The sequence below is a fragment of the Lipophrys pholis genome, assembly GCF_963383615.2.
Source record: "Lipophrys pholis genome assembly, chromosome: 10".
NCBI lineage: Eukaryota > Metazoa > Chordata > Actinopteri > Blenniiformes > Blenniidae > Lipophrys > Lipophrys pholis.
The window spans coordinates 27,463,113-27,489,243 of NC_137640.1; the positions used below are offsets into that span (position 1 = coordinate 27,463,113).

At 45.5% G+C, this 26,131-nt stretch overlaps 4 protein-coding genes across 13 annotated transcripts in view; 2 read left to right on the top strand and 2 right to left on the bottom strand.

Moving 5' to 3' along the window:
• The first annotated feature begins 1,280 nt into the window (after nucleotides 1–1,280).
• Nucleotides 1,281–7,090, top strand: LOC308115423 (homocysteine S-methyltransferase). Of its 8 annotated transcripts, none has more exons than XR_013935692.1 (9): nucleotides 1,283–2,277; nucleotides 3,094–3,161; nucleotides 3,268–3,617; nucleotides 3,953–4,008; nucleotides 4,901–5,059; nucleotides 5,151–5,356; nucleotides 6,208–6,287; nucleotides 6,364–6,542; nucleotides 6,748–7,090. XR_013935692.1 is itself a non-coding variant. In XM_080472910.1 (8 exons), exons 1-8 carry the CDS (start codon nucleotides 2,173–2,175, stop codon nucleotides 6,453–6,455), a joined length of 1,116 nt encoding a protein of 371 aa, XP_080329036.1. In that variant the 5' UTR covers nucleotides 1,283–2,172; the 3' UTR covers nucleotides 6,456–7,090. The 8 variants fall into 8 exon arrangements, 4 of the variants coding, with proteins under 4 accessions (XP_080329037.1, XP_080329036.1, XP_080329035.1 ...); XR_013935695.1 differs by lacking the exon at nucleotides 3,953–4,008 and having other exon boundaries at nucleotides 1,314–2,277; nucleotides 3,268–3,425; nucleotides 3,514–3,617; nucleotides 4,898–5,059; XM_080472910.1 differs by having other exon boundaries at nucleotides 6,364–7,090.
• A 397-nt stretch (nucleotides 7,091–7,487) lies between these two features.
• LOC308115420 (basic immunoglobulin-like variable motif-containing protein) lies at nucleotides 7,488–15,114 on the bottom strand. The gene is made up of 10 exons (XM_080472899.1): nucleotides 14,887–15,114; nucleotides 12,761–13,327; nucleotides 12,546–12,675; nucleotides 11,457–11,552; nucleotides 11,226–11,330; nucleotides 11,042–11,136; nucleotides 10,834–10,966; nucleotides 9,467–9,550; nucleotides 9,297–9,393; nucleotides 7,488–9,216 (listed from the first exon to the last, which is right to left on the bottom strand). Exons 2-10 carry the CDS (start codon nucleotides 13,248–13,250, stop codon nucleotides 8,914–8,916), a joined length of 1,533 nt encoding a protein of 510 aa, XP_080329025.1. The 5' UTR covers nucleotides 13,251–13,327; nucleotides 14,887–15,114; the 3' UTR covers nucleotides 7,488–8,913.
• Nucleotides 15,115–15,277: 163 nt separating this feature from the next.
• On the top strand, nucleotides 15,278–22,519 carry LOC308115424 (inosine-uridine preferring nucleoside hydrolase). Of its 3 annotated transcripts, none has more exons than XM_080472914.1 (6): nucleotides 15,278–15,391; nucleotides 18,900–19,088; nucleotides 19,213–19,395; nucleotides 21,642–21,753; nucleotides 21,821–21,957; nucleotides 22,036–22,519. In XM_080472914.1, the coding sequence occupies exons 2-6, from the start codon at nucleotides 18,906–18,908 to the stop codon at nucleotides 22,399–22,401; spliced, it is 981 nt and encodes a 326-aa protein (XP_080329040.1). In that variant the 5' UTR covers nucleotides 15,278–15,391; nucleotides 18,900–18,905; the 3' UTR covers nucleotides 22,402–22,519. The 3 variants fall into 3 exon arrangements, with proteins under 3 accessions (XP_080329040.1, XP_080329039.1, XP_080329041.1); XM_080472913.1 differs by having other exon boundaries at nucleotides 15,344–15,391; nucleotides 18,900–19,091; XM_080472915.1 differs by having other exon boundaries at nucleotides 15,373–15,391; nucleotides 18,677–19,088.
• Nucleotides 22,520–24,535: 2,016 nt separating this feature from the next.
• The window catches only part of tmem131 (transmembrane protein 131), a 35,788-nt gene continuing 34,192 nt past the window's right edge, over nucleotides 24,536–26,131 (bottom strand). Inside the window, exon 41 of the mRNA XM_080472889.1 lies at nucleotides 24,536–25,434. Within this exon, the coding sequence (XP_080329015.1) occupies nucleotides 25,165–25,434 (270 nt within the window). The 3' untranslated portion in view covers nucleotides 24,536–25,164. The remainder of the gene's footprint in view (nucleotides 25,435–26,131) is intronic.

A 26,131-nucleotide genomic window follows, 5' to 3' on the forward strand; every position in this document is an offset into this window, starting at 1 on the left:
TGAATCCATGAGGTTTCAAGAGTTTTTAACGAGATATTTAATTCGTCCTCTTCAGGAGTCACTGTGAACAGAGACACACACACACACACACACACACACACACACACACACACACACACACACACACACACACACACACACACACACACACACACACACACACACACACACAGAGAGTTGTGGAATTACTTAAAAAGGAAAGTGTGCATTTACGCAGGAACGATTTGGTTTAAACAGACATAAAAGTTTTATTAATAATAATAATAGTAACCAGTGCTTTAAGTGGGCCGGTATGCAACGGTACACCGTACCGATATTTACTGTTAAAGAGCTTCATGCCTACGATACATAGGTGATGCGTTCAGGTGCATCACGTAACTCTGTGCTCCGTGGCTGCGCCTGGGGCTGACCAATCGTCCTCAGAGGAAATTCTCTACACACAATCACAATCAGCAAATACTTTATGAGCAGAGATAATACCCTCGGTGTTTGTGTGTTTTTGCAGGAATTGACTTCCCCTCTCTTCCTCTCTCTCTCTCTCTCTCTCTCGCTCTCTCACTCTCACTCTCTCTCTCTCTCTCTCTCTCTCTCTCTCTCTCTCTCTCTCTCTCTCATCTCTCTCTCTCCTCCCTCTCTCTCTCTCTCTCTCTCTCTCTCTCTCTCATCCTCCACTCATCTCTCTCTCTCTCTCTCTTTCCCTCCATCCAGCCCGTGGCCCCCCCACAGCAATGTCAAAACTCGTTTTTTTTCTTGAAAACAAAAAAAGAAAGAAAAAAAAACCCTGCAATTCCACAGTGAAATTAATGCTCTGTTACAACTTGGTGTATATGTACATATATATTTTTTCTTTTTAAATATGGTGGATGCAGCTTATGTAAAATTTTTTTTAAATAGTTTACACTGTACTGTCTAGGCCCATATTGACGTGATCATCTATCGCTCTGTCTATTCTATCCTTTCCTCTCCTCTATCCCCTCACCCCAACCGGTCAGCAGAAAGCCTCCACCTCTGAGTCTGGTTTCTAAAAGGTTTCTTCCTGTTAGAGGGAGTTTCTCCTTTCCACAGTCGCAAATAAATCTGTTTAACATCAATAAACATATAAAGATAAAAAACCAACACACGTTCACGGTAAAACACTCCCTCAGATTAATGCACACATTCAGAATAAAACCCAAACTAACTTCCAAGTTTCTTCTGGTTAAAAGTCTGGTTTTAGAAAGTGTGAAGTTCTACTCCGTGCCACCAATGTCTGCGCGTATCGCGAGTACGCGCATATCCGCACGTGTCCGCGGGGCGCACAAGATTGCATCCATACTGAAACCTGGTTTCACTTTCGTGCGCGTTACATAACGGAACGATCCCGAAAATATCTCTACTTCTGCTGCCCAGCGTTCTCCACCTTTCCTAAAGCACATCATGTTTCACTTCAGGAGTTCTGAGTCGTCTGGATATCTTTATTTGCTTTTAAATTGTGATTGTTCAGACGGGGAGACGGAGGATCTCGTCCAGTAGGCTCTGGCGCATGCGCAGTCGGCGCGCACGGAGGCAGCCGCGGTCACAGAATTTGGGCTGCGCGCGGTCCACCGCCTTGGGGTCGGAGCGGGCACTCGTGCACAGGGGCGGATGCCGATTTTGACGAAGCATGAAGGGCCCTTGAAGGGGCCTTGACGTGACACCCGAGGTCCGCGCGCCAGCTGTGAATGAGAGTCGCGAGACCGCACTCCCTGTGTTTTTGGGACATTACGTTTGTTTTCACGAGCCGAGGTGCGTTCAGGGCCCCGCGTCATGTCGCCAGCGTTTCATAAGTATCACAAAAACAACCGAGCAAACACAGCAACATCTCATTAATACCACATCACCCAAACATAGCAATTTAGGGAAACACTTTACCTGTCCGTTTAAATGGAATTATAATGCGGGATTTTTTTTTTTTTGCATGAGCTAGATAATATTTTCCTAGACAGCAAAATGTAAAATGTGATGAATTTCAATGTAAAGCGCCATCTAGTGGCGGTTCAGCGATACTGCGGAGGCCACATTCAGAGTAACACTTATATTTCCGAGCGGCCCTGAACGCACCTTGCGACCCAGCTGTTCCCCGGAAAAGGAAAGTAACGTGGGACTTTCAGGTGTTTTAAAACCCAAGCAGCGGCTCGTGCTCAGCGTTCTCCCATGGGTTCCTCGACTCGTCTCAGAGATTTAATTCGTGAGAACCGGACACTGATCTTGGATGGTGGATTAGGAACCGAGCTGGAAGCGCGAGGAGCCAAACTGCAGGTGAAACAAACAGTCACCTGTCTCATCCTGACTCAGGGTTTTCTGTTTCCAGGCTCTGCACACTCATCCAACTCAGCGACACACTTTGCTAATATGGGATGTATGTGCATGACATTCAAATTAAAAAGGAGGCAAGTACAGATCAGAGCCAGGAAACTCCAGACGTGTGTGTTTGTGATCATTTTCTCTCAGTTTGTGAATCTCTCGAGTCAACGTGATCATTTTGTCTCTTTTTTCATCCATTTGCATGCTTTTTATGTCTCTCTAGCCAGGTGTAGTATCGTTCATGTCATTTACTGTTCTTTTTTATTATGTTTGTTATTTTGTTATTCACTGTGTTTTACTGTATTCATTGTGGAATACTTTTAGTTGTTCGTTCGTTGCTGATACTGTTGTCTTTTGTTGCCCTTCCTGATTATGTGTGTTAATAGGTAGAGTATGTCTACTCTAACCATTTTGTCTCCTTATATAGTTCTCTTCATTGTCAATTTGCATTCATTAACCATTCATTTAGTTTTCTGTAGTTAGCCCATTGTTGCTGTAAATCGAGGTTGGATGTTTAAATTGGTGCCATTATGTCATAATATTTATGATCCAAGGTGTTAGCTACCCAGTAGAGCAGAAATTAAACGTGTGTGTGTGTGTGTGTGTGTGTGTGTGTGTGTGTGTGTGTGTGTGTGTGTGTGTGTGTGTGTGTGTGTGTGTGTGTGTGTGTGTGTGTGTGTGTGTGTGTGTGTGTGTGTGTGTGTGTGTGTGTGTGTGTGTGTGTGTGTGTGTGTGTGTGTGTGTGTGTGTGTGTGTGTGTGTCCTATGTAGGGAGATCCGTTGTGGAGTGCCAGACTCCTTCACACTAATCCCCAAGCTTTACGAGATGTGCACAACAGGTAGGCCCTTGCGTAGAGGTTGGATTGGTTGATCTATTAAAAAAAAATAATAATAATTTAACATGATCAATTATTATCGTTTCTAAAATGAGCTTTGTCTGCTCAGTTTCCTCCTCGCTGGAGCCGACGTCATCTCCACAGCCACGTACCAGGCCAGCATCCCGGGGTTCATCAAACACCTGAGCGTGAGCTCAGACGACGCCAGAGAGCTGCTGATGTCTGGCGTTCATGTCGCCAAAGACGCAGCCAAGAAGTTTGAGTCGGGTAAGAGCCGTCTGGCGTTTGCTTTGGATGCCCGTCGTCACCGCAGGCTGCAGCGCGACTTCCCCGTGTTTCTGTTTCTTCTCTGGAGGGACGAGATGTGCCTTGGTGGCGGGCTCCGTGGGGCCGTACGGCGCCTTCCTGCACGACGGCTCGGAGTACACCGGGGCGTACGCCGACAAGATGAGCGTCGAAGTGAGTGAGGCACAAGAATTCAATAAAGTTCATTTGAAATCACACTAAATTGGTCATTTGTGTACAATGGTACACAAATGTTGCTTAAAATATCACAAATCTAAGCCATCAATAAGAGATTTATTTCTTTAAATTATGTATTTTTATTGAGTTCTGTGTACATCACTGTTCAATCCATGACGTCTGCGTGAATCTCTTATTGATGGAAAAGAGGAAGATGAACTATAAATAAATTTAGAAGAAAGTCCCGAGCAAGGATATAGTTTTACAATAATGGACGTCAAAGTCTCATCTTGAAGTAAAATATTGCTCGTTATCTCCCCTATATTTCTCAGTACCGTCACTGACGTTGAAGGAGGCCTTTTCAAACGACATCCCATCCTCCAGGTGTGTTCTCCATCACCAGACGGAGGGCTCACCCGGGTTCCTCCAGTTTCATTATTTTAGTTAATATACTTTGTAATTTATGGATCATTTAATAGAAACAGCCTCAGGCTGAACTCCAAGCTACTTTTTCCCCACATCTATATTGTCACACAGCATTTCTCACACCTTGTAATTCCAAGAAATGACTCCTACTCCTACGAGACTAATTCGGTCGATATTTTTTTTTAGAGTGAAATCTTGATGATAAAGGAGGAAACGGTGAACCTGTGAAAAGGCTGAGATGTTGTATAAAGTTCTTTGTGTACGGCTGCAGTCTGTCTCAGTTTAGGGACGTCGGGGCTTCTTAGCCGTCTCTGTGTAACTCGTACTGCGACTTTAAGATGTTAAGGGTTTTAAAATATTGACCCGTTGTGCAACATTAACACGGTTCACAGAAAGTTCCAGAACAAAATACCACTGATGCATTAGGAAACCTTTGTGGAACGTAGAAAAAAAAAATGAAATAAAAAAAAAATCCAACTTGAGTTTTACCCAGCGTAAGAAGCAGAATTTCTGCAACTTCCAAAGAGCCTTTAAACATCTGAGTACCAATAATTCTGTTAAAGAAAAGACATACCTGTTGAGAGCCTGCAATATTTACCAAATGGAGTATGTAGAGTGAGTTATGCGTGTTTGTTGAACTGCTTGTTTGAATGGATTCCTGTGAGTTCTGGACTGAGCCTCTTTTACAGTCACTCATCAGCTGACTGGCTGATTGCACAGCGTCTTTATCAGACCTGGGAACAGCGTTTCTGCAGTCGCAGTGCTCCTAATTCACTCGTACGGTTAGCCGAGGAGAATTCCCCGACTCTGCAGTAGATTCTGGTGGTAACCTGTTTGGTTTCCCTCCTCAGGAGCTTAAGATTTGGCACCGGCCGCAGGTTGAATGTTTATCGGGAGCTGGAGCCGACCTCATAGCTTTCGAGACGATCCCGAGCGTCAAAGAGGCTCAGGCCGTGGTGGAGCTGCTGCGAGAGTTTCCAGACTCTGAAGCCTGGTTGTCCTTCTCCTGCAAGGTAAGCGAACAGCACAGCCGGCGGCGGCGCCGGCGCCGGCCCGCGAGCCGCCAGGCTCTGCAGTCACGCCGCCGCCTCGTGTCGCCGGCAGGATGCGAGGAGCATATCGGACGGCAGCCCCTTCGCGGGCGCCGTGCAGATGGCCTGCAGATCCACGCAGCTGCTCGCTGTGGGAGTCAACTGCTGCGCTCCCGCCGTGGTGGAGCCGCTGCTGGACTCCGCCCACTCGCTGCTGCCCCCGGGGACGGGCTGGGTGGTGTACCCCAACAGCAGCGACGGCTGGGACACGCAGCACGGGTGAGCTCGGTCGGGATTTCTGTGAAAACTCTTTGTACTCGAGGTTCTCCTGAATGCTGACGCGTAGATACAATATTGGTGCAATAATACTCAAAACAACAACAAAACCAACTATACATATAGAAAACTGAAGGCGTTTGCATCACTTATTGAAGGATAAGTCATTGAACAACGTCACAATATCACATCTTTAACCTTTATTCAGTACGGATAAGAAATGTAGGCAACAATTATTGCGATCCCAATAGTGCTTCTTCACCCTTTAACCATTTCTGCTCCAGGTAAATTCAACCCTGGTAGAAATGATGTTTTGTTTGCTGAAGTGAGGACGCTGCCGTTTGCCCCAAACAAGCCGAGTCTGCTTGATAAGTGGACGTCTGTGCGCCTGCAAACCGAATCCGGAGCATCTGAATGAGCTGAGCAGGGATGACATGCTCAGTGGCGACCGACTTTAGAGGACTGAAGAATGATCTCTAAACATTCTTTAAACCAGTGATTCTTAACTGGGGGGTCACTGGCCTGTGACGACGCAGCTACTGAGAGTTTGAGATACATTTATTTTCTTTTATACTGAAAACAAGGAGACAAAATCCAATGCACGTTTTGTGTCGAAGCCATCGAAACTGAAGCAACGTGTGCACCTTCATCGAGATCAATCTAGTCTTAAAAGGTCTTTGAAGCATGAAAGAGAACGTTCCTTCTCTCTACGTCTCAGTTTCCGGCTCATACTGTTTAATTCAACGACTCTGAAGGAGTGGAGTATTTGTTACTCGGCGATGCTTCCTTTAGCCGCACTAAGACGCCTTGCCGTTGTTGCCGCCTTTCAGCTTTTGTGTCTCGTTTTCCACAAGGTGGCTGAAAAGTGGAAGAAGATCAGCATGGATATCCGAGCTGAGCCGCACGTGGATGAAACAGGGCGCGGCTCTGATGGGTAAAAGCTCGCTGCTCTCCGACGTCGCCTCCTGTTCCGAGAAGCCTTTTCTCTGAGGAGTTTGTTTGTCTGACAGGCGGCTGCTGCTGCGTGGATCCGACTGACATCGCGGAGCTGAGACGACACCTGAAAGGTGTCGGCACGCCTGCCTCGTCGGAACGACGCTAGAAAGACGGGGGAAACGTCCCGGGACTCCAGCAGGCGAGAGTCGGCGACGTCTCCTTGAACATTTCTGACGGGATTCGGGTTCACAAAGTGAGTCTATGAGGACGGAAGCGTTTTGGCTGCTGCGGCTGCGTGTCAGTGTATTTCTCAGAGTTTAAATATAAGTTTGTTTTAAAGAGTGTGTTTGGATTAGAGATTAAATAAAAAATAATTCAGTTTAGTGCATTTTTGATCAATGGAGGTATCTTGAACGGTTCAGTCCTGAGAGTCTGGGTCTTGTTCATTTCTTTTAAAGGAGCCAGTTGTGTGGAAAATGTCCCGTTCAGGCCTGAAGGAAACCTGCTGAGGTTTAAAAAGTCCAGGTCATACGATAGAGGTTCACCTTCTGCTTAAATAAAGTGTTGAAAGTCCAGGACTGTTATAAAGCTCTGCTGTAAAATGAAGTTTTTTGTTTTTTCTTTCAGATGTTAAAGGGGTTAAACAGGTTTAGTGATGCTCTGCTTTCAGATAAATAAAGTGCTGCGTGGACCAAACACTATTTAAAGTCTTCTGTCAATGACGTGTTAATTCAGGTCGGTGGTTCCTAACCTGCATCTCTGTGCTGTAGAAAACTCCAATAAAGAGATAATGTCAGTGCAGACGCTTGTTGTGAACTTTTTGAAACTATTATCACATATTACATGTAATAATTACGGCCGTCGACCAGCACGTTATCGATAAGTTAAGAGGATCATTGAGCAGGTGACAGACTGGAGCAGATCACCGTTTCTTACTTACTAAACTGTCATTTTAAGTGCTTTTTGGATTTCTTTACTCAAAAAGTACTTTAAAATTACTTTGGATTCTCATCAACTGTTAAAGCAGAATTAAAGATAGAAGCCAAATGGAAACGTGAAATTAAACATTTAGACTGACACGATTCTTTCATGTCGGGGTTCAGAAACTTGAGGCGCACGTGGGATCGCAACACAAACCGGACGATGCAACGCGTTTTCTGCTTCTTTCTCCAAAACGCCAAATTAAAACAGATTGTCAGATTGTGCAGAAGCATCAGATTGTTTGCTGGTGGGAAACACTCATCTGGACACCTGCTTTATTAGAGGTTTCACAAAGTGCGCACATACTCACACACACACACACACAAATTGTCAGCTGCTTATACAACACTTTGACTGGACGGCATTTCCACTGAACTAACCACGAGCCAGGCGAAGACACGAGCCCACCGACGACCTGGACAGGGAACGATGGCGTGGCGTTGTGTTCTGTAGGCGCCGGTCTCACAGGAACTCCCGGAGGAAGGCTGCGCTGGGCGTCGGATGAAGCGACGGACCTGGGGTTCGGTTCGGAGAAATGTGCATGTGGTTATCTTCTGGAGGAAAAACGGTTCGTAAGGAAGGAGTGGCGAGACGGAGCAGAGGAGCAGAAGCTCTGGTTACAGTGTCCTCCACGTCATGCGTGGGTCTTGTGCTACGTGTGACGGGGGGACTCGGCTCATCAGGACGTGACGTTCTGATTCCACCTGCTGCACCGAGCCACGAGTCTGAGCTGAACCTGAAAATTCCAGGTGGCGACGATGAGAGGGGCTGTCGTCACGTTCTTGAACTCCTTCGAGCAGCTCGGTGATCGTCTGACACTCGTCACTGACGGAGCCTCTTTGGTTCACCTTTTGCTTCAGCTTTGTGATTGGCCAGCTCATAAAACGTCTTTTCTCTGAGCTGGTAATTCAACGCCTGCCTCGTTTTCATTGTTTTTCTTTTTTTTTTTTTAGTGGCCGTTTGTCTAAACGAAGCATTAGCAGCAGGCTTCCTGAGCACGTGACCTGATATTTGTCCAGATTCTACCGTCGTCCTGAAGTTTTCTTCCAACCGATCAAACTTCTTTGTTTGTTTTCTGCAAACATTATAAAAATAGGATTGCTGTTGCCCTCCAGTATACAAGTTGATCAGACGGAAACGCAGCTACGCTCTGCCCCGGTGTGAACACTTACTTTACAGCTGCTCCCACTGAGCCAGCAGCCTCGGTATCAACTAAAGGAATTTGCTGTGACGTTTGAAGATTAATCCTGAAGGACGAGAGCAAACAACAAACGGATTCTGACTGAGAAACTCAAACCAGCTCTAAAAACAAGGCAGCGACGTTTTCTGATTCTCTCGCCATCAACAAATCCTAGAATCAGCCGCCATGCTCCTTCATTACAATATGAATTTGTAACAATCTGAAGCAGAAAACATCTCCAGTTAACTAGTTAACTAAAGGGTCCCAGTCGTTTGAGGAAAGGCTTGTTCTAAAAATGAAACCATGTACGTGTGTGACAAAAACGAGTTTAGGAATCTGGTCTAAAACACAAAGGTTTGGGTTTTTTTTCTGGACTTTAGTTGACAGTCGGACAGAAAAACACCAAACGCATCTCGAGGAGTGGCTCCCTGTTGTTTTGCTTCCCCGACAGGGGGGAGAGGTGTCAGTCTGTGATGTCCTCCTCCAGGTCGCTGTCCGGGGAGCTCCTCTGTCTGTGATCTGTGGCGTTGGACAGACGCTTCCAGCTGCTGTCTTTCTGACTCCCCATACTCTGCGACCGCCCGAGGTTGGCCAGCCGCTTGGACGACGCCCGCTCCTCGCCGTCCTCGGCCGCGCTCCCGTGGGCTCGCTCGGCGCCGGCGTGCTGGTAGTCGTGCCGCAGGTTCTCCAGGTTTAGCGCCCAGGGGCCGAGCTTCTGCCAGTTCACCCTCTGGAAGGCCATGATGCAGTGCAGGTTGCCCCCGACCTTCACACCAAAACACATTTCAGTTGTGCACCAGCCTGGAAACATGAGCGCCAGCAGCAAAACGGGCATTAAGGCCGAACCTTTTTGGTTTTGCGTCGTTGGATCCCCCTCTCCGTGTGGCGGATGTCCAGGTACTCCGGGTTCTGTGTGTTGAGGTCAGTCACAACGTCCAGCCATCTAAACAGAACAGACGTTTCTGTGGAGCAGCTCAAGACTCCAGACGGGAGAGAAACGGAAAACAGCCACCTACTTTTTGCAGTGTATCGCCGGGTGCTTTCGACTCGGTTCTCCAATTAAGAGCCAGTGTTCCATTTCATTTGGAGGAAGAGGACCCCTCAACAGAAGAACAATCAGAATTATAAACATTTAATTTATCAGTAAATACGTAAAAATGACTATTGGTTTACGGCTCGACTTTTATTCATCATAATTTGAAGCTGAATATCTTGAGTGGTTACAAAGAGAAGTTCATTCTCAACATGCATCAAGTCACTTTTTAACAAGATTCTCAACAAACGGCTTTCCTCCAATATACAGTACATACCGTTCAAATAGCAGCGTTTCATTTCCTCTAGACCTTTTGACTAAAGTAGGCTAAAGCCAAGAATATCATATAACAATGTTGACTAAATCTTAAGGGTGACAAAGACGACAACAAAAGTGTCTCATGTGAACAAATTATGATGGGATAAGTCACATGACCGTCACCTGAAGTTTATTCTGTCACATCAACACGACTTCAACGTGCTTCTTGAGAATGAATGGAAAGCAGTGAGAATATCTACATCCAAAGGTGACAGCGAACCATTACCACCGCAATGTCAACCAAGAATGTCTCGGTTGGATCTGGAGCAGATCTGGTGGAAGACGGAGGAGAAGAACCGAAAATGTTTTCAAGGAAAGCAAAACGAAATGGTATGGTGGAAACAGGAAAGTCGTGAAACGTTTCTGCACACAGATCAGACGGGTCCCAGCCCAGGTCCCAGCCCAGGTCCCAGCCCAGGTCCCAGCCCAGGTCCCAGCCCAGGTCCCAGCCCAGGTCCAAGCCCAGGTCCAAGCCCAGGGAGCCTTGAGTTGGCTCTGATCCCTTTACTGAACTTTATGTGGGTGCTGAATCAAAATGCCTCTCTGGGACGATTAGAATGGTTCAAAACCCACTTAAATCTAATAATGTTTCCAATACGTTCAAGGGTTATGTTAAAAAATATATACATGCAACGAGAAGGGTTCAATTGGGTTCTTAGGCATCTCGTGAAAACCTCACAAACATTAGTGTTTAGTAGATTTAGTTGTGTTTGTGACGAGGCTTCTTCATTTCAGCTACAAATGAAGCCGTGTTTGTAACACAAACGCATTGAAATGGTGAACAGCAGAGCGGAGTACCTAAATAAACATGGAAATATATGAATATAGTTCTCATCGACACGTCTCAAATCAGAACTGTTCAAGAATATCACTTCAAGGCCTTCTGAAGATACTGTGGTCATTAGAACGAGACGGACCAGCTGATAACTAATGACTCCACCTCTGACCGTCACCGGGAGGGAGGCGGTATGGCAGCATGGCGGCATGGCGGCACGGCGGCCACACGTCTCAGCAGCCCCGAGGGAGACGTACCTGTAGGCCTTTGCAGCTTTTAGGGGCGTGGCTTCGAAGCCCACGGGGCAGAAGTAGTGGTTCTGACAGTGGTAAATGTAGGCCATGGACTCGTCCTTCAGCCCGTGTGTCAGTTTCATCAAGGCTCCTTCAGCTGCAGTGAGAAAAGAGGCTGGTGTGGTTTCGCTTCTTAACGGGCAGAGGGTTCAGCGACGGTCGAGGGACTCGCCTGTTTCTCCTGCGGTTTTGTGCTTCCCGTGTGGCTTGTAGAGAATATAGGAGCAGCCTCGAACCCTGAAGTTGTCGTTGATCTGTCTGAACCACCTGAATGGAAATAAATAAATAAATAATTCACCGATTGCAGACGGTCTTTCCTTTCAATCTGAAGACATGTGACGGAGCAGCGTTTGTACCGCATCAGAGTGGCGTTTCCAGTGAAGGGGCCGAACTTGATTTCTTCAAAAGGCGGCTGGAAGCCCAGAATGTGCAGAGCCTCTTCTTGAGAGATAGGTGGGAGACTAGCAAGGGAAATATATTCACATATTTAAAAATAAAAAATAAAAAATACACAAACACTTAATGCTGATATTCATCGAGCAAATCCTTGAATGAAAATGTGATCTGAGGCAAGACGATCCACCGACCTCCCGGCACCCAGGGTGCTGTAGAGGAAGTTCCAGCAGGACACCAGGGAGGAGATGCCGCAAGACGTCTTGTACTGAGGACGACTGATGCAGTACCTGAGAGGAAAACATCCCGGTGATGTGGGAACAGAGTGTCAGACAACACAAACTCCTCCTGGCTGCTCTAACAGGGTCATTTCTACCCTCAACCTCTCAGCAGCTGACAGAATGATGAGGCTGGCATAAAATTACAAGCATTCGATGCTGCTTATCAGTCACGTTCAGGCCAATAATTTAGCTTTCGAGGAGGGAGAGCCACAGAGAGATTAAAGAATAAGGTTGACTAAGTCATCACACCAAACTAAAGGACAAACAAACGACAGGCTGTTCAGTTAAAATGAAGTTTGAAGTAAACCAAGCAGAGGCTGTGACACCATAGAAGCACGTATCCTGACAATATTTGTAAATATTGTGAATAATGAAGAAATCCCCCATGAGTTAATCTCATATGTCATCGGTGAGTTCTGAGAAAGTAATAATCTCACCACGTTAATCCAACATGTTGCTTTGAGCCGCTGTGGAGGTAAAGTCTCGTCGGCTTCAGAGCCGATGTGAAAAACAACTCAGAATCAAATCTAAACATTTCTACTTTTTCTCAGGTTTGACTCAGACCAGAAAATGAACCACTGCCTCAGGGGTAAACAAGGTTTATTAAAACTGCATGATATACCGTTACTGTGTTGGATTATCAGAATAAACTCTGGAAATTAGAAAAACGTTAAAGGACGGTAAAATAAATCTCTTTTTATGAAGAATTTTAACTGTAAGAAGGACCCATATATTTTGACTTTAATCAAAGTGCAAAGCGTTAACAGTTGTCATCTTTGGTTTCTTTTAAAAAGACTTCAAATTGTACATTAATCCAACATACCCACAGGCCTCCAGCTCAACATTCCGCTGAGCATCGCGGACGCAGCAAACGTGTGTTAAATTGTGTTTTAGTCCAGATAGAAATACAGCAACCGTTTCACACTGCGTCACCGATAAACCTCCTGTTCCCACCATTGCTGTGGTTGATCACAGTCTGATGTGGGCTAAATATAACTTTACCATCTTCGGAGGTCGAGCACTTTTCTCTGTTTGATCTCCTCCAGCGAGGCGTGAGCAGGGACGTCTTGCAGATTCCGACTGGGTCTGTCTGAAGACTTCATCTTCTTGCTGCTGCTCTTTTTACCGTTGCCTGAAATACAGTGTTGGTCAGAGAAGACAGTTAAATATAACATCAACAGCTCAATGGCAACTTGACGCTGAGATAGTTTTCTTACTTGTTCTTATTTTTCTGGTTAGCACTGCGTTAAAGTCTGTGGTGTCGATCTCCCAGGCCAGGATGGGCTTGTTGTGGCCGGACGTCACTTCCTCCATGTCACAGTCCCCGTCTGATCCCACGTGGGCGCCGCCGGTCTGACAGGCGCCAAAGTCGGCCAGAGGTTTGGACTTGTGCACCGGAGGCCTGTCTTCTTTCTTGTTCCCAGAGGAGCCGTCCCTGCCTGCGTTCGGGGGACGGTACACGGAGGCCGCCTGGTTGAGCAGGGCGTAGTCGGAGCAGACGGTGTAGAACTTCTCCCGAGAGTGTGTGACCGGGCAGGTCCAGGGCAGGTGCAACTCGGCACTCGATGCCCGCCTCATTCTCACGGCGTCCCGGGCGAGGGAGCTGAGAAGTCCGTGTTCCACTTGGCCATCGGCGGGCCGCTGCAGCCCCGACGGCCCCGCCGGCCCGGAGAGGTTTGCTCCCTGACCCTCGGACATGTTCGGCATCGAACAGCCGCTGAGATGACGGATTAAAGAACCGGGTGAAGCTGAACACGAGGAGGAGGAGGAGGAAGCCGTCTCTTCTGGAGATGAAGGGAAACAAAGAAAACATGAATAGCCTTTTGTACATTGAGTCACCGGCCTCTGTTGAGTGCCACATGTTGTTCATTATTATTGAAAATGAGGGTTACTTTTGGTTCCTGAACTCACAGGGGACGACGAGAATTCACCATCATTTTTTTTGCTGTTTGGCTCCTTGTGTGACTCATATTAAAGTCAATTATATATTAGAATATACCAATGAATACCATCTGGGACCGATAAATGTCACTGTATGACAAGGGACTGTTGCTACAATAATGGAGAAACACCTTCATTACGACTCTGTGTGACGGTGTCAGTAACATATCACCAAAGTGAAAAGAACACTTCAAAATTCAGACTAACAATCAACAGAAGCAGCAGCAGGAAGAGTTCACAGCGTCTGTGAATAGAAGATAAACTCTTACTGTGAAAAAATAAATAAATAAAGATGCCACCAGGGTCATCACTGCCACCAGTGTGTATGTTATTTATCCGACTCACTTTTTCACCATTGTGACTTACAAACAGATGCAGCTATAGTATGATAAACAGGGTACTTATGAAAGCTAAAAAAAATTAATAAAGACAGAATAATCTTTGATGACATTGTTAGGTGCTTTATCATTATAAAACAGTGATTATTAGGCCGCTTGTCAAATATGTGTCAAAAGGTTTCTGTGTCAACGTCTGTGGAGAAAAGCTGTGGAATACATGAGGAATGGAGATAAAACAAATATCAAATATAATTCAGTTTTTAAAAAAAAAAGACATAAAGGACTGATTCTTGAGAGGTACAATAGTTCATCTTTGTTTGCTTGTTTAGTGGAGAATATCAATCAAAATGTACCATAGTTGTTTATTAGCATCTGTGTTACATGTTAAACTGTTGTTTCTCTGCTTTTATTTTATTCATTTAAATGTTTCTCTCTTTCTTTTTCTATTTGTAGGATTCAAAATAAAGATGAATTAATTCCATTCAAAACAATAGTATGTGTCTTAGTGCTGTCTCACCTACTGTACATATGTTTTTAAGTAACTTGCAACTTGATGTCTTTTTACATTATATTTTGTAAAAACTATAGATTAAAAACACTGGCGTTGCACACCACAATCAAGTATGATGATTTAAAACAAAAGAAATCAGATTAAATCCAGTAAAATATCCCAAAACGACATCCGGTAGGACAACATGGAGATGCACTATGAGTTATAAAACACTGGCAGAGGGATATAATGCAACACCATCAATAACAGCTGCCACAATATTAAGATTACTTCTTTTCACTGGCGTGTTGCCAGTTTATTCTAGACTACAAGCAGATTAAGGCCTTTTCCAGGTTTGTGTCGTGGGATCACTCACTTTAAATCCCCCCACGGCTCACAGTACCCCTGTGTTCAAAGTCATTGCAAGGAGTCTCCCTGTTTAAACTGGCAGCGACATTAAACCCACCGTTAACCTCAGCCCGGTGGCGGATATAAGCGGACATTGGAGGGATGCTCGCCGCCTCCTGCTCCCCGCCGAGCCGGGGCATCATACCGGGGGAGGACCGTCTCTCACCTGGGAGGCTGCAGCTCTTCTTAGCGGATGCTCACACGCCCAGGCTGCCACGTTACGCTTCTCATCGCACCGCCACGAACCTGGAGGGACAAAGCGAACCGCACGACGCTGGAAGGGAAGCCTCGGACATGTCAGGGGAAAAAGAGCGATAAAAATAATCCCAATAAAATAAATAATCCCGGAGCGTCGTCCTCCTGACCTGCATCTTCTTCCTGACTGGACCGAACCATTCTCATCCTCCACCGGGGGTGGGAAAAAACACAGGCGTGGAAATAGTTACATTTAGACCGAATTTAAAGAGTTAAAATGACATGTGAGTGTAGATGAATAGTTTTTTTCTATTGTCTAAATTCCTAATTATTTAAATCGTGAACTTGTATGAACTTGATAGATTGCTGGAGTCCGTGATGCTCCCCGGTGTCGGGAATAGTGCAGCCAATCACAGCGGGGGCAGCGGAGGCAGCGGGGGCTACATGAACTTTACTCAGTCCTCCGCGGACGTAAGGTGAGTCTGGCCTACTTTTCTCTGTTTTAAGACAATCAACACACAAACTTCTCGAAAACTATTCAACATTAATTAAATGCATGGGCAATGGTTTTTTAAAAAGCCACCTGTAACGTTGAGCTCCGAGTGTTTCCGCGTTGGTGTGGTCATATGTTCATTCATACGGAGGAAGACGAAACACTAAATAACACACACGTTTTCACAAATATGCCTCATAATCTTTATACACTGAAACTATGTCTCCAAAGTATTCTTAATGTGAGAATTTTTTTTTAATTATTGTTATTATTAATTCGTTCCAGCCGTGTCCAAACATACAAAACAGAGCGAGGTTTTAAAAAATAGAAAAACATTCTACATATGCTAATTTGAATATAAAAACCCTTTTAAAGTCTATGTTTAATTTAACAAAAATACATATACACAAAATAACTGATAGACACACAAGTAGACTCACCTTGAAATACACACACGCATATAAGAGACAGAATGTGTGCTTTTAAAAAAAACTAAATTAGAAAATGTTGTGCATTTTATTGAGTGAAATAAGTATTTGATCCCCAACATCTCAGCCAGAATTCCGGCTTCCACAGACTGGCTGGTGCCTATGTGGGACAATCAAGCAGTTACCAATAGTCCTGATTAGAACTGGCCGTGTGTATAAAGCACTCCTGCTATAGGAATCAGTTTCTTACATTACAGCTTCTATAGCGCCATGGGCAAGACCAAAGGTCTGGGAGAAGATGTCAGGGACTAGATTGTAGAGCTGCACATGGCTGGAATGGGTTAAAAAAAAAAACCTCAGTAGAAGGCTGGGTGAGAAGGTGACTGCTATCAGTGCCATTATTCAAAAGTGGAAGACAAACAAAATGACCGTCCTCGGACCCGTACGAGTTCGACCCAGAGAGCACCAAACCCACAGTCAAGCATGGAGGTGGAAACATCATGTTTTTGGGCTGTTTTTCTACAAAAGGTACAGGATGACTTCACGGCCTCGATGGGCCAATGAGCGGCGCCACGTACTGTAAAAGCTTGGCTGATTGAAACCTCGGCAGGAACACGGACGATGTCGTGGATGGGTCTTCCAACTACCAGGGCAACAAAGGAGAGACTCAACAAAGAAGCGTGTTAAGGTCATGGAGCGTCTTAGTCAGTCTCCAGACCTCGACCCAAACCTGTGGAGGCAGCTGAAGCTTCTAGTTTCCAAGCAGCAGTGAAGGAACATGGAGGATCTGGAGACTGTAAAGAGGAACGAGCCAAAATCCCTCTGGAGCCGTGTGCAGACCTGGAGACCAGCCACTAGGAACGTCTCTTCACTGCGCCTGGGAGCAACGGCTTCTCTACCGAGGACCAACTTATGTTTTACTTGGAGGTCAAATTCTTATTTCCCTCATTAAAATGCACAACATTTTATAACTTTTAGATTGAGTGTGTTTTATGTATTTTCCACAGATATTCTGTCTTATTTCCATCATCAGTAAACAACCATAAAGCGTGAGTTTGTTCATTTCTATGTAAGGGGGCAAATTTACTCAGTCAGGAGGGGATAAAATACTTATTTCCTCCACTGTATATCTAAATCAACATTTGATGACAATCGATGGCATGAATGGATATCAACTTAACTACAACATGTCTGTAATTAAAACAATAAATAATATATAATACTGCCTCCAATGTAAAATATGTTAATAGCAATAATGATCATAATGATAATAATATGATTATGATGTTCAAGTCTTACTGGACAAATATGAAATGATGTTCTGAATCGCTCTTCTGTTTGAGAAAATCCAGCTTTATACTTTGTACTTTTCAGTGAAACAGAAGCTTCACAAAGGTTTATCAAACTCCTATAGATTCTCTATACAGTCTATATCTATATCCATCCTGGGCTTTGTGTTTTAATAAGTTCACTAGGAAAGTCAACAGAATTGAAGCGAATCACGTTTTTCTTTAACATTAGAAATTGGTTCATTTTGAATTGGCAGAGCAAATCCTGGCAATGCAATGAAACATAACATGTTGCATCTCTATTAGTCTTTTCCATGTCTGTGTTGTGTATGTTCATGTTGCCATACTAATAAATGTTCCATAGATTGTGCAGCCCTAAGTTGTTTGTTTTTCTTTTTTTCTTCAGTTTCTCTAAAAAAGCAGCTAAATAGACGTAATGCCGCTCAGTCATTTGTCATGTTCATGATGTTCATCGTGATCATAAAGATCATTTTCATTATTTAAACAAAAAAAAAAAACCAAAACCTCAAAAAGAAAATGTGGAAGTTAAGCTCATTCAACGTCCTGTTGAAAAGTTTTACTCTGATCTCCACCTCCTCTCACCCTTCACTAGTTAAATATTATTCATTGTCTTCAGTGGAGCTCCTCTAAGATCGAACCGGGGTGCAAAGGTCATGAAGTTAATGTCAAACTGGCTGAGAGCTCCAGTTAGAGCGTCACCAGGAGCTCAATGGGGAATCAAGGACGAGTCATGACGCGGTGGAGCCTTTTGCTCAGTCATGAAAGATCCTCACTTTTATGTTAAAGAACCAAAATACCCAGACTGCAACACACCAACGATCACATGTTACATATTCTGCATATTCTCATCATCCTGTGGTTGTTTCTTGTAATCCCCTGTCCCGTTTAAAACAGAAGGAATCTTCTACAATTTGTGTCTTTAAGTCGATAGTGTCCATCTCAAGTGACACCCGGGGTTAAGGGAATGTGTTGGAGCGCCGACCTGCTCAATTACCAGGGTTATGGGATTCCTTATGAGCAGTGGAACTTCTGGTTTTCTCCCTCACACACACACACACACACACACACACACACACACACACACACACACACACACACACACACACATCATCGCGCGGTCCAATGAGGATGAAAACTGGAAGAAGAAGAAAAACATTTGTCAAACAAACATTTCAAAGAAATGGCCCAAAAAAAAAAAAAAAGGTGTATTTCTGTTAGGAGTGTAATAAAACCATAAACACACAGAACCCGATAGTAATTTAGGTAAAGTGCAGAAGGTTCAAGCTGAAGTTGCAGTTTAGCTGAAGTCCATGTGAGGAGAGCAGTCGGCGTGACGCCGCGCAGTGTGAGGCCGACATTAATGAATTAAAATCAATTTGCAGCGTTCAGTTCGCTGTTTAAGTTGAATTAGTTGCTTCAACTTTTCATACATTGTGACATAATCCCTCTCGCGGCATGTTCGTGGTTCCTGCTTTCATAATTGCTTGGATAACTTTGATAATTTTACGTCTCGTCTGTGTCCCATTGCAGTTGTCGGGTGTCTCTTCCTGGGATGGAGACTTTATTTCTTGTGTTTTTTTGGGGGGCGATTGTGCTCAGTGTCAGTCCACAGCCTCGCTGCTTCAGTAGAAGCAAGATAAACACATCAAACCAACTCTAGATACTATTCCTTTGAATGTCATGAAGATGTGAGACGGGGGATCCAGATGCGTCCCTCCGGCGTGTTGCCCACTGATTGTCCCGTGTGTTGCAGTGCACCATGGGAAAGAAGCTGGTGATCATCGACACAGACTGCGGCATTGATGACGCGCAGGCTATAATGATGGCCTTGGTGGCTCCTGAGGTGGAGGTCCTGGGAATCACCTGCACGTTTGGAAACGCGGCAGTGGACGACGTGTGCCAGAACGTCCTGAGGGTTCTGTCCGTCTGCGAGCGCAACGAGGTTGTGAGCAGTTCCACAGTATTTCAGCCCGGCAGCAGTGAATGTCCACTCGCGGGACGATCGCAACACAGAGGCTGCCTGACTCTCGTCAACTCTTTAATACCCCGACGTGTCTCCCCTGCAGATTCCAGTGTTTCGTGGTTCTGCTGGTCCTCTGGTCGGAGCCGACAACCCATTCAGCGACCACTTCGGCAGCGATGGACTCGGGGATGTGATCCAAGACAAAGACCCGCAGTGGGAGAAGAAAATCCAGAAAGAGCACTCGGTCAACGCAATGATCAGACTCGTGTCTGAAAACCAGAACCAGGTGAAAAGCACTTTGTTTCTAAAGCCGGCCCACCCCCTCTCCACCCTCTCTCCACCCCCTCTCCACCCCCTCTCCACCCTCTCTCCACCCCCTCTCCACCCTCTCTCCACCCCCTCTCCACCCCCTCTCCACCCTCTCTCCACCCCCTATCCACCCCCTCTCCACCCTCTCTCCACCCCCTCTCTCCACCCTCTCTCCACCCCCTCTCCACACCCTCTCTCCACCCCCTCTCCACCCTCTCTCCACCCTCTCTCCACCCTCTCTCCACCCCCTCTCCACCCCCTCTCCACCCTCTCTCCACCCCCTCTCCACCCCCTCTCTCCACCCCCTATCCACCCCCTCTCCACCCTCTCTCCACCCCCTCCCCCCTCTCCACCCCCTCTCCACCCCTCTCTCCACCCCCTCTCCACCCTCTCCACCCCTCTCTCCACCCCCTCTCCCCCTCTCCACCCCTCTCCACCACCTCTCTCCACCCCCTCTCTCCCACCCCCCCTCTCCACCCTCTCTCCACCCTCTCTCCACCCCCTCTCCACCCTCTCTCCACCCCCTCTCTCCACCCTCTCTCCACCCCCTCTCCACCCTCTCTCCACCCCCTCTCCACCCCCTCTCTCCACCCTCTCTCCACCCCCTCTCCACCCTCTCTCCACCCCCTCTCCACCCTCTCTCCACCCCTTCTCCACCCCCTCTCTCCACCCTCTCTCCACCCTCTCTCCACCCTCTCTCCACCCCCTCTCCACCCCCTCTCCACCCTCTCTCCACCCCCTCTCTCCACCCTCTCTCCACCCCCTCTCCACCCTCTCTCCACCCCCTCTCCACCCCCTCTCTCCACCCTCTCTCCACCCCCTCTCCACCCTCTCTCCACCCCCTCTCCACCCTCTCTCCACCCCTTCTCCACCCCCTCTCTCCACCCTCTCTCCACCCTCTCTCCACCCCCTCTCTCCACCCTCTCTCCACCCCCTCTCCACCCTCTCTCCGACACATGAAACAATCAAAACTAAGAACTGCATACTCACATGTGTACACGCATATTTACTCATACGACATCAGTGTTTTGAGATAAAGAGATAAAGAAGGTAGATTCCTACTTGCCTGTGTTCAGTTAACACCATTATTGTACATTTTTACACCACAACAGTGTCTCTGTGTGTCTGGTGTTAGATTGACACCTGTTATTGTTTATATTCACACGTTACACTGGTGTTGGTGTTACAATGTTATGGGTGTTGGAACAGTTAATAACTGGGACACTGACAGGTATTAATAACAAACAAGTTGGATTTGAACCCGTGACCTTGTCATTGTGAGTCCAGAGCACTAACCACTGCGCAGCTCTGGTTTCACCTTGCGTTACGGTTCCATTCTAGAATTCTGTCCACGTTCTCATTTTGACACCAGCTCGTCAACACTCCAGTTTGACAACATGAATATTCAGAATGTCACCAGCAATGTTGTCTTATAGCTGTGTGGTGTTAAAGTAACACCAACACTGTTTGTTTAACACTGACGCCAAACGTTTAACACTGCTGTATGCACTCAAGCATCATACAAAGAGCTGTACTCGCATATATCCACGCACCGACGTAAACGTGTTTGAACATGTGTGTACTCAGGCAGCAGACTGATAGCAGTGTGTTCCCATACAGTCAAAACCGAGAATAAAGATCGGGTTGACAATGAGCGGTTTAATGAGGGTCTTCAGGGCTCAAAGGAGAGGAATAAAAAAGAAAAACTGTCTTATGTCTTCATGGACAACGTAAGCTGTAACTGTGTGGGACGACAGGTCTCATCAGAGGAATGTTTCTCATTCTGGATCCTCACCGAGCCTTCAGGGCTGGAGCTTCTGTCTCATGACGCCCCAAATGTTTTCTGTTAGTGGCAGGCGTGAACTTCAGGAAGTCCAGCTCAGCTGGACTCTCCGACTGTGAAGCCACGGGGTCTGTGACGATGGATCTTTTAACACCGTCATGCTGACAAATGTAGGAAATAGAATTGTCATTTTCATCAGGTGGACATTAATGGAACCCAACACCAGGACCCGGCGCTGTTCGTTCAGCTCTCCTCCTTCCAGAAAAAGTTCAAGCTTTGTTTCAGAGGCTTGCAGCACAGTTTCTGGAGCTTCTTCTTCTGATACGGCTTTAATTTAACGTCAACTGTGTTCACCGACGGTGATTTCTGGAAGTGTCCCGGAGCCGGTGGCGGTGGCTCCCTGGCAATAACGCTGTCATTCCTCCTGTTGTGATTCGTAGGTCTCCTTGGTGGCACTTGGCCCGCTCACCAATCTGGCTCTGGCTGTCAGACTGGACCCTGGTTTCCCCCAAAAGCTCAGGGAGTTGTACGTGATGGGCGGCAACATGGAAGGTAACACCTGCAGCTGATAATCAAGCTTTGAATAATACTCAAATGACACGCTGTCGTGTCGTTGCAGGAAAAGGGAACGTGACCTTATGTGCCGAGTTCAACTTCGCCTTGGATCCAGAGTCTGCCTACATCGTCCTGGAAGAATACCTCTGCCCCACCCACATTGCATCATGGGAATTCTCCTGCAGAAACGGACTGACGTGGGTAAGGTGAAGCCTCCTAAATGAGAACATGACCACGCATGACGAGGGTCTCACTTCAAACCGGGTCCCTGATTGGCAGGAGTTCTTTGAGGAGCTGATCAACCAGGACGCTCCTGCAGCTCGCTTCATGAAGGCCATCACCTCCCAGTGCTCCGCCTACTCCAAAACCTCTCTGAAGAACAAAAGAGACGTGTACTTTGGATCCGTCTTCGTCTCCTATGATGCCTACGCCATGGCGGCCTGCATTGACAGCAGCTTGGTGACGGAGAGCATCGCCTGTCCGGTCCGCGTGGAGCTGCTGGGTTCCCTCGGCCGGGGCATGATGGCGCTGGATCGCACCAACCAGCTGAAGAAGAGTCACAGTGTGTTTGTCCTGACTAAATGTGACGTCGCCAAGTTTAGCCAGCTGCTAATGGATTCCCTCAGGCAGCCTCGTAAGAAGTAAAGTTTGCTGAGGAGAAATAAAAAGGGTTGAACTGGTTGAAGTGTTTTTCTTGGCCACTAGGGGGCAGCAAATCCAGTGACATTTAGCATCATGAGGCGGCTGTTAACACAGGCATGTAAAAAAACAACATATATATATATATATATATTTACATTTCTCCACTGATGTAAACACAGCTACTAAAGAGGTACGAATAACACACACATTATATATATAAAGAGAAAGAAAAGAACCTGCGACTCCAAGAACTGTGGAGGATCAGGACTTCACGGAAGCAGCTCATGCATGATATTGTGTTCGGATTATTTTTACTTTTGGTTCATAATATTCATTGTTCATGCAGATTTCTCTATTGTGGGATAAGTACAGGCAGTGTGAGCGTGAGGAGGCCGTTGCTGCAGCCGTCACTGAGGAGGTGACGGAGGAAACTCCAACAAAGACCAGCAAGAAGCTTTCTGCCTGGGAAAAGACTGCCTCACTTTGTGGGCTCAAGGAGACAGAGGAGGAAGTGGAGCTCATCCATCGCGCGCTCCTGATCCCGCTAGTTCCTCATTTCATTATTCATTCACTTTCGTTGTTTGCTGGTATATTGATTTATTTTTTTTTAAATGATCATTAGTTTGTTGCGTAAAGATTTCTTGAGGTTCCGATTGATTCCCCAATCTAATGCTTTGGACTCCTTGGGGTTTTTTTCTGTTGCTGGTTTTTGATTGATTGATTTGATTGTTCATTTGTTGAAGTGATGCTCTTCCTCAACATCAGTGGAGGACGTCACTGATTTCCACACAGAAGCTTTAGTGATGAAGTCGATTCTCACTCAGAGGAAGAAGTCTGAGCCTCAAATGACTCTGGCCCACAACTCCAATGGAACCATTTCATTTCCTGGATTCCTTCATGACTTCCATTATTAATTTACTGTTTATTTGGATTTTAGTTTCGAGTATTTTGTATTTGTTGAATTGTTCTATAATTTTCTTTTTCTAATTTCTTGTTTTACTGATTTGTTTGTATGATGAATGCATGAAATAAAGAAACACAAAAAGAAAGAAGTCAAAGCGTGTCATGCTTGTGGTTTTGATGTGCTCTAGTTTTCTTGTTTATTTCAGAGTGTGGGGCGTCGGACCTCTGAGCATACACTCAAATCACATCTTTCTAAAAGTTCACAAAAATATATGTGCGAGTTAATATGACCTTGTCAGGGATTGTTTTTTAATCATACTGAGGCATCTAAATGAACTACGTCTGGTTGTTTAGAAGAAGTTCGAGTACGCTGTTGTCATGGCGATAACGGCCACAGTTTTCAAGCGGATCACAAATGAACCTTTTCACTCATTTGCTGTGGCTGTAGAGAGAAACTGAGACACGAGATGTGCTGTATATATTTGATGGAACTGTATCTTGTCCAAAATGAAAACGCATGAGATTCATAAAACTGTGGATGTTCCAGGAGGTAACAGAACCATGGGTGCTGCCATCGCTGAGAATGATGCGACAACACTTATTTCCATTATTGCGCCGGATACTACAGACGTCTTGTCAGCTCTCTGTACAGAGGTGAGGCCTGACTTACCAAAGTATACCTTAGTTTGGGACAATGTCAGTTTCTATTGCTCCAACACCATCAGGTCATGGTTTGTGACCTACGAATGAATGATGGGACTTCCTTTCACTCCGTCATTCCTCCAGCACTGCATGTAGTTTCCCCTATGGAGATCGTCCTACCTTCACATTTCTACTATATTTTTGTGTTGTGCTTTTCCTTTCTGTATCCCAATGACATGGTCTGTCAAACTAATCCATCCAGTCAATCTTCCACATACACTGAGGTGCAATTTACATTTGACCATAATTGGAGTTTGAAAAACTTTTTTTTTGGGAGCCATAACGAGGGTATGGACTAGCTGGAACCAGCAGATTGCGGTAGTGCAACTTTATGGAGGCCAACTGCCATTAAACCCAAAGCAAGATTTTACCATATTTGTCTTCAAACCTTTAGCCATCGTTTACACCAGTGCACTGTAATCTTTACATGACTCAGCAATCTGACCATCTTATCCATGGTTCACTAAGTGCAGAGTCATCCAACTTCAATCTAGCTTAAAAGGAACAAAAAACCCACATCGAGACGTTCTGCTCATTTTTGTTTTTGCTTTAATTGAATTTGCAGACAAACAGAGGCATCCAATACCAACCTCAAGTTGAAATATCTTTCCAATTGTTCAACCAATTTAATGCCTCAAAGGGCTTTTAGATAAGAGTAGGGTCACTTTACCAAATAATATAAAAATAAAACACCAAGACCAATTCTGAAGCTTTTGGGGATTTTCGCCGTGAAGCAAGAAAACAAAATAAATCTTAAGTCATGTAATGAAAGCTTCCCGCTGCTACATAAAAACCTGGTACAATGGTTTCCGGTGAGAATTTTCAAAACATTTTATGTTATCTTTTTAAAAACCCAATAAAAAGAAGCAAAATTGTGAAAATAGGGAATCGTAGCTCAAAATAGTGCGCGTGTCCCAATATTAATACTGAACTTTGACTCAGAAGGCCGTGAAGAATGAAACCTTCCTTTGGTGACAAACTGGTCTCAGTGGAGAACATGCTGACGGCGTTTTGAACTCAGAGGAAACTGTTTAAAACAGATCCAAAAAAAGAAGCTTTTCTTCAACCATTAATGATGACAAGCTGGAGAGACCAAAATGCAGGACTGGTAATTGAACGCTGTGGGTCGATTCTCTCGTTTGAAAACAACTTGACTGCCGTTCAGTTGGCGTTGTCGGAGGAGCTGGGCCAGGGCTCAGAGCTGCGCCGGCTCCACGGGTGGCGCCACATGTTCCACGGGATGTACGGTCGACCCATCTCTGTGGGGGAGGCCTGCGGCGGGGGGGCGGAGCTACTGACCAGATCGGTCAGAGCCGCCGAGCTGGTCGTCGGTGAAAAGGGGTTTAAGGCGGAATCTGCACTTGTTGACCAAATGGAGCTGCCGAAGGGCGTGGTGGCCGACCACGGGCTGGAGGCGTTTCCCAGGAGTGACTTCAAGAAGAAAGAAAAACACGTTAACGTCTCGGCTCCGAGGACGGCCGTCTACAGAGCAACAATGATCATCAAGTCTTTTTTTCTTTCTAATATTTGTTTAAATGTCATTTCTTCCATCTTATTCAAAACTTCCAACTTAATTTCTGGAATTTCAACAAAAACTTTAATGAAACTTTTCTTCAATATTAAATCTTGGTGATGACAAAAACTAATTAAATACATTTTCTCTCTCCATTTTTCCTTTTCTGCATTTTAGAAACATTATTGATTTCACTTCATTCTTGATCCTTGAGCTTCCTTAAATCTATACTATATACTTTCACTGTCATTTTGCTCATTATGATTTTACTTATTTTCTTTCCAGAAGGAAAAATGTAAAAACACAAATTCTGAGAATGACCCGTTTCAAAAACCAAAAAAGTTTGAGAGAACAAACTGTTGAAGTAAAATATGTTTTGTCATATTGCCAAACATAGTTATTGTAAATATTCAGTAAAGCCTCTAATGCGAGGGTGATATTAACGACTCCTACGGGTCACTTCTTGTCATTAATGTCCCGTTTACGATGTTTCATATGACAACACCTAATCTATTAGGAAAAAAAAAGCATTGTGTTTTACACTGCAGCAGCGGACACACTGACAACGATGTAGTTAGTATGCCGGGCCACTGGAGGGCGCTGTTGCTTGATTTT